The 8,238-nt window shown below is 34.5% G+C and overlaps 1 protein-coding gene across 1 annotated transcript; it reads right to left on the bottom strand.

The window, feature by feature from the left end:
- Positions 1 to 447: 447 nt before the first annotated feature.
- LOC108997610 (nudix hydrolase 18, mitochondrial-like) lies at positions 448 to 3,599 on the bottom strand. Its single transcript, XM_018973958.2, has 6 exons — positions 3,215 to 3,599; positions 2,648 to 2,756; positions 2,222 to 2,305; positions 1,658 to 1,786; positions 925 to 1,528; positions 448 to 789 (listed from the first exon to the last, which is right to left on the bottom strand). The coding sequence occupies exons 1-5, from the start codon at positions 3,292 to 3,294 to the stop codon at positions 1,397 to 1,399; spliced, it is 534 nt and encodes a 177-aa protein (XP_018829503.1). The 5' UTR covers positions 3,295 to 3,599; the 3' UTR covers positions 448 to 789; positions 925 to 1,396.
- Between the last annotated feature and the right edge of the window lie 4,639 nt (positions 3,600 to 8,238).

The following is an 8,238-nucleotide window of genomic DNA, read 5'->3' on the forward strand; positions in this document are numbered from 1 at the left end:
AATTGCTATTAGTGACGAAAACAATATTTTGCTGGTATTGATCTTTGTCCACGCGGAAATTTCGACCTGTGACCAACGATGTAAAATCGTTGCAATTAGTTTTTGTTGCAATTAAAAACTGACTATTTACAACAAATTATGTCGTTGCAGAAACTGATCATCAAGTCGATCTGCTAGTTATAGTCGTGTGTCTTGCTTGAAACCTTTCAGTACCTTTTAACCCCTAATTTTCTTTCAAACCAATTCCTTAATATATAACATCATTAAACTCTATTTTTTTTCTTGTTTGATCTATGTTTGGAGGAACGAGAAAGTCCCACTTGGGATTTCTTCATATATGGGATCCAAACATTAGGGACCCAAACAGTAATTTTTCCTAATATTGAGATTAAATATCCAATATATAACAAGATCACCACCACCAACATAATAACCAACATAAAAACGATGACAACAACATTAATCCATATAATAAGAGAAGTATTCAGTTTACCAGATACAACACAAGTACTAAACCATATATCCATCAATACCTAATTAAATACATGCATGCAGGAGAGCTAGCTAGCTAGAGAGCTTTCATATTAAAATCTCCCAACTAGAAGACAACATTGTCTGATTGGCAGGAGATCAAGAAAGCCCCTGATCAAGAAATTTATCCTTTCTCATACATTACATATATATAGTACTGCTAGCTAGTTCTAGCTAATTGAAACCCCTACTTTCCTTGTTTCGCTAGCTCTAATCCAGTACCCGCGGTACTTTGTCCAAGAGTGCGATCGAGCATAACTGCATAGATAAGTTGATCATGAAATTAACCCGTGCATTCGGAAACCAATTCGATATTAATTTACGAATCAAAGACTTCATTAAATTAATATGGTTGCTAGAAATTTTGCAAAAAAATATGTTGTTTGTACTCACAGCATTATGTAAATGATCTCATATAGTCAAGCAGCATGCATATGATGATCTCCAATTGTTGAGGAATGAACATCCGTTGATCATGTACGTACGTACGTGTTTATGGCCAGCTTCATTATCGATCCCTAGCTATCTTGATGGCTAAATGAAGATAATTAAAGGCAGGCATGTATCTTGCGTGTATTGGTGATCATCATGATTACGTACTGATCTCTCCCTTCGCAGGGCATGCACCAAGTAGTCGTAGTACTAGATCAACTAGTACTCAAATAAGCCAATATCTTCTCTTTTCTTTTTTTTTTTTTTGGGAGTACTAGAGTAGGCCGGGGGCTTCCTCATACGTACGTCCACAAAAAAATGGCTCATCCTTTATGAACACACATGCAATAAATAAATAACTACGTACGTACGCTAGCAGCTAGTCCACGTAAAAAATAAAAACAACATGATTATGTACAGAACAACTTTAGTATTAAGATGGGAGCTGATCATCAAAATCTTCTTCCTTCCGTTGCTGTGGAGATGTAAGCCTTTCAACCAATTTGTCCAAGGCTTCCTTCATCCACCCATGCTGACAAACTTCTCTTGCTTCAGCCGCCGTCATCTATATATATATAAGATTAAATATTAAAAGAGTTTCAAAGATATATATATATATATATATATATATATATATATATGGCAGTGATCAGAGGAGTTTTATGCTCATTGAGCCAAATATATATATGCATACCCATATTCTCCTGCGGATATTCTTCTCCGGCCATAGATCAAGTTGCTCTTGGACTAGTAAAGCGAACATGTAGCCTTCATAGCATGTGCCATAGCGTTTGCTAATGAAGCTCCATTTTCCCAATTCATACTGCGATATATATATATATATATAATTAATTCATCGTAAAAAAAATAAAGGAAATATTCTAGACATAAAGATATTACATAAAAGTAATCCCACAAACTGACGTAGTTTGATATGGTTCGTCAGATTATAAAATTATTTTTATTGAAAAGTAGATCTAACGGATCAGATAAAATCACGTCAGTTTGTAGGATTGTTTTTGTGTAATTTCTTTGTGGATGTAGCAGTCCTCAAAAAATAATATCAAAATGATCAGATTCATATATATGTCCAAAGACACCAACATTAATGCATGCAACATGCCATGTACGTATTTGTATGCATGTCATGATCATGTGTTTGTGCACGTTCGCGTTTTTTTTTTTAAATGTATATTGTAAGATGCAATGTCGAATACCATAAAAGCTTGGGTTAGGGACGTCAGTGCCAATTAATTACCTCGACATTGCCACGAACCCCGGCCTCTTCAAGAGACTCACGGGAAGCTGCTTCTTCCACTGATTCGTCGAGTTCCCAACCACCCTAGTAAAGACAAATTAATACGGCTTGACTGAAAAATCTAACAAAATTGAAGGTTTGGATATTGAGTTAAGTCGAGATAAAATAAAAAATAAAATATTATTTTTTAATATATATGATTTTTATTTTAAGATTTGATAAAATTAAATTGTTTATTATAATTTATTTAAAGGTTTAAAAAAATTGTAATGATAAGATAGGATAAAATGATATAAGTTGAGATAATTTTTGAATTCAAAGAAAGAGGTCCACCGGTTTTTATTTTTATTTTTTATTATTATTATTCTAAACAGAAAAGGAAAATGATAAACCTAGCTTGCTAGCCAAGCCAATGAATATTCTTACCTTGGGGAATGTCAATCCTTGACCATTCTGTGAACTAATCACAAGTACTTCTAATTCATTGCTAATGTTGCTACCATCACTACCATCTTTGTATCTGTATGGAATGCATCTGCACGATTAAGCATAAAACTTTCAGACAACGAATTCTGTCTTAACCCAATACTAATTATCATTATGGAGGTGGAAACAAAAGCAAACCAATTTCCCAGAAACAGAAACAACAGCTCAAGAACAATGCAAGGATCAAGAAAAGCACAAAGCACGGCCACAGAGAGAGAGAGAGAGAGAGAGAGAGAGAGGTGACAATCCATAAATTATAGATGCATGGGTGCGCTTCATTCAATTTAATCTGGATCCATCCATCTCATATTCCAGAAGATTATAAATGGTAAGCCGTACGTGCATCCAATATAATAATTCGGTTTAACAAGGAGGCGTGAGAGAGAGAGAGAGAGAGAGAGCGCTCTTTGTGAATCATCCAAAAAAGTCAAGAAAAACGAGGGGGAAATGAATCGAAAAATCGGTAATATATACGATTAATGCTCAATGATAAATTAATGAACAAACCCTGCAACTTGTCGGCAACCCAAGTTGTTGTATCTTTGCGACTCTCTTCCCGTGCGAGATACAAGATCACAAATTACCATCTTTCAAAAGCTAGCTTTGCAGAAAATCTATAAGAGTTTCTGAGATAAAACACGAAAAGAAAAAAGAAAAAGAAAAGGTCTGATATTTCTGAAAGATACAACACTACCGATTGAATTAAGCCTGGTGATTTGTTATCCCAATTAGAGAATTGGGTTATTAACAAAACCTCAAAATCATGCCCTAAAATAAATCTTATAGACAGACCGAAATTGAGGTGAAGGACAGGGAGGCAAATGGAAGGTTGTTGCTTTAACGGATAAAGAAAGAGCTTTGTAGGTTAAGAATAGGCTGGCGCGGGCTATTTATCGAGAGGAAGAAGGCTCTATGAAAAGGATATATGTTTATATAAATAATATTATATTTCATCTATATTATATATTGTGCTAAGGACATGAATGGTTGACGCGTAATATATTTACTGTCGCCACTGACCTAATGGGACGCGTCACGTTTGCGGCCATACCAGACGAATCTACAGTAAAAAGAGTGAGCGTGCGTGGGTCATGGGTGGGCTTTGACTGATCTCTCTCTCTCTCTCTCTCTTTCCAACCCTGTGTTTCAGTTCATTTCTGGGTACTTTCCTCAACAACTATATATTCCTTGTATGTGTCCGCTGTTTGGTCATGAGAAATCATAGATGTATACGAACATCTTAGGTTTTAGGTTTAAAGTTTTCGTTCATAACTTTGACTGCAGGAAACAACAAACTCTCCTGGCCTTTCTTGATCAATCCTCTCCTAGATAGATCTCCGGCCTCCTTCATGATTTTGCAACTCGGCACTATAATATACTTGTCTATTTTTTTCTCTGTTTTCTTTCATTTTCTATTTTTAATTATTATTTCTTGATCCCGGCCTAGACCCACTTCTACCTCGTCTGCTACCATAACACCATACATGTGGTCCTCACAACTCACCCTAGATCTGCATGCAGGTGGCGCATCCATCCCAAGCAGATTTGTTCTTTCATGCGCCTTTAATTTGCTTCATCTAATTGTAATGGTCCTAGTGACATCCATGCAGTATTTATAATACTTTAGTTGATTAATTGGTTTGCAGCGCGGCGCATTAATTTTAGAAAAATTCTTCTCATCAGTTACAATTCATTATTCCATACCGAAAAACACCCTCACATCCTATAAAAAAAAATTATAAACGTGGAATGTGAAAGTGAATAGTGACTAATGCATAAAAGTTTAATTTAGTACCTCCCAATGTGATTCTGATCTTTGCATCAGCATGCTTCCTATATCCAACATTCTCATATTCATAGGATCAGAACTTTTCGTTTGGGGTCTTTGGATCATAAAAAAGTAAAAAATAAAAACTAGAATTGGACAAATTACTTGCATTTTATGGAAAGCTTATATATATATAGGCAGCTTTTTTTTTTTTTTTTAAATAGAGTGATGAATTTGTATAAAATGTAGGTCTGCATGTTAAACCAATAGAACTTGTACAAGTTTGATCAATGTTAAGTGTCATTTTATTGACTCTCATAATATTGTTTTAATAACATGACCTTAAACATTTGAAAAATGAAAGAGAAGTATCTTTCTAATACGACCAATTCTAGCTAGCTCAACTACTTGGAAAATGTGTGCGTGCGTGTATATATATATGAGACATGATCATTAATTTATAGACTAATAGACTAGAGTGGGTTGTCTAAATGTTCCTATCATGGAATATAAATAATATAAAGGTTAAAGAAAATATGATTTTTTTAACGATTTTATCTTGTTTATTTTCAGATATGAGATAAGAAGAGATGAGATAAATTGATAAAATTAAAAAATTAATAAAAAATTGTTAAAATATATTTTTTAATATTATTTTTATTTTGATATTTAAAAAAATTAAATTATTTATTTTATTTTATGTAAAAATTTGATAAAATTATAATGAAGAGATGAAAGATTCTTAAATTTTTTAAACTTGAACGAATCAAGCTACGAGAATTTTCTTTGTTGTTTCTTTTTCGCCTCCTTCTAAATGAGCAGACGTACCTTGTTTGATGCGAGAATTTTCTTTCCTTTGATCCATTTTTTATATTTCTCTTTACTTTACCTGAATTTTGTCCTTTACTTCAAGAGTGGATGTATGAGTAACGAAATTTAGAAGAAGATCGATCGAGAAGGTCGACATTATATATATATAGATAGTATATTATATAGAATGCTTTCCTTATTTATTATTATTATTATTATTTGCAATCAATGCTTTTCTTGCAAATTCATGGCTTTCTTTCTACCCCCGGTAAATGAGAAGCCAATATTCTTTGTTTTCAAAGGGAACTTTCGTTCCTTGAAATCTTTATATATATATACTCTCTTAATTGAAAGCTTACCTTCCTTTATTTCACGAGTGGATCATCGTGTACGCATGAGTAGTTAATGATGTTATTAATAACTAGAATGGTTAACTACAGATATTAAACACGAGAAGTCATGCATATGCTATATATACAACAAAAATATTTCACAAAAGTAAAATACGGGTTTATATATGATATATCAGATCTACTTTACAGTAAAATAATCTTATAATATGATGTATCACGTCACGTCAGCTCGTAAATTAGTTTTGTGAGATAATCATTTTTTGGATGAAACATTTCTCATTAAAGAATGCTTTCCAACCTAAGTAAAACAAATTGTCACATTGTTTTTTTTATAAATGTTTTACGCTTGTAAAAAATAAATTAAAAATACAAAGATAACTAATGAGTTTTCATATTTAGACAAGTGATCTTATATTTTTCACGAGGATGTTGAATTTATTAATTTATTTATTTTGCAAGTCATCTTTAGCAATCTATAGATCATGCGCCACCAGTTTATAAACTTCGTTAATTTGCATCGTCCTGGATTTTAGAAGAAAAATTATATATTTTCATCGTAGATAGGAAGCAAATATATCAAAATCAGTTTAAATCATATGTATGAAGTTAGTGTAAGATGGACAACGGAATAATTAACGTTCAATCATGATCATGTGCATAGAAGCATCCAGGACTTGTGTTTTCTGGCCACCTATGGTGTTCATGAAAACTATTGATTTTTCTATTTTTTATAAAAAAAAAAATATATATTTAAAATAATACAAAATCAACCCATTAAATGTTTTCAAGTTATGTACGTACCTCTTGACTAGAAGTGGTATTTGACGGTGGCAGTAACACGGCGATGGAAAGGCTCGAGGAGCGTTCGACGGCATTGGGGTTTATAGAGAGAAAGAATGCGATCGATTGAGAAAGCCAGATGTCGTTTATAGTGTTACACCATTCGAATGTTCTTCTTACGTTCGAACGTTAAAATTAATGTATGAACGATGTATATATACTATTTATATATTGTAATATATAATATAGTATATAGTACATACTATATACAATATATTATATATTACAATATATAATATTAAATATTATAGTATATAGTATATTTATAGTATATCTATGTATAGTATCTATACTGTATCATCATATATATATAGTGCCTCCGCCGGATGGTTCTCTCGTCTAGGGCGAATTTTTTCTCTCGTCTTTGAGGCCTCCTAGGGCTTTCGTGCATGGTGCTGGGCACTGGCCCTGTGCCTCCATCGGATGGTTCTGGGTGGGAAGGGGTGGTTTTGACTCATTCTTCTGAGCAGTGGGTGGTTAATACGACTAGGAATCCAATGGAAGCCTCTGAGAGGCGTTTTGTCGATGTGCTGGGATAAAATCCCCAGTCGTTGCCCAACATGAATATCTGACATCGTGATCCAAAGTTTCAAGATGGTGACATGTTCTTTGTTTTTTCAAAAGTGGAAGTGCAACTATCTTCTGAGCCGTTTCGTTTCTCGATAATTTGGAAATTTTTACGTCAAAGACCTTTGCTTGATCATATTCGGGGATTTATCAATAATCGGTGGGGGTTGAAAGCAATACCAGTTATTGCTCAATTGAGAAACCCACGTACTGTGTTGGTCCGGATGGCTATGGAAGAGGATTTTATCTCTGTGATGGCGAGGAGGTTCTGAAATTCTTGGCGTGCCTTTTCGAGTTTTTCCATGGATTCTGGACTATGTGGAAGAGAAGGATTCACCTTGGGTACCGATGTGGATGACTTTGCCAGGCTTACCCCCAAATTATTTTTAGGAATCTATGTTGCGTAGTATTGTCGATGGTTTTGGTAAATATTTGAAGTGGGATAATGCTACGACTTGTGTCTCCCAGCTGGAGGCAGCTCGGATCTGTGTGGAGGTAAATATTTCTACTCCTTTGAGGCATTCGTTTTGGCTGGGTCCTTCGCATGGGAGCTCTAGTCATTTTCAAAAAGTCTATTGCTGCTCTTGTCGCAACCAAGGCCATACGAAAATTAGATGCAGACGAGGTCATGATATCAAGTAGCAAAGTAATGAAACGACAGAAGGGGGCAATAAGAAAGCAGGCAAACTGAAGTGGAAGGAGGTTGATAATAATGAGAGAACGGAACAGAGGCCTATTGCACATGTAGAGATTGAGGAGGCGTCGAGGTCTCGGCATCAAGAAATTTTGGATACTTTCCAAGCTCGTAAAAATGATCAATCGGGGAGATCGGATACAATCATATTTACATCACAGTTGGGAGTGGTTCATGAGAATTGTGAGGCTGTCTTTAGAGAGGCTGATATGGGTGGGTCATCAAAGGCTAGTCCTAAGGGCATAAGGCTGCAGATTTTTTGGCTTGGTTGGGCAGTAATGGGGTTTCTCATGAGTGGTTAGGGCAGACGGAAGTTCCTCATCTATTAAGAGGTATACTTAGAATAGATTCATGTGGATTGGCTTATCTCAGGAAGTGTGGATGTCTTTAGTATGGGTAATACATTTTAGGAAGGACGACATGAATGTCAGTGCACTTATTTGCATAAAAATTTTAATATTGTCTGGTTAAATCTTTCATATAGGCATGTTTAATTTGT

The sequence above is a fragment of the Juglans regia genome, chromosome 16 (genome assembly GCF_001411555.2).
Source record: "Juglans regia cultivar Chandler chromosome 16, Walnut 2.0, whole genome shotgun sequence".
Lineage (NCBI taxonomy): Eukaryota > Viridiplantae > Streptophyta > Magnoliopsida > Fagales > Juglandaceae > Juglans > Juglans regia.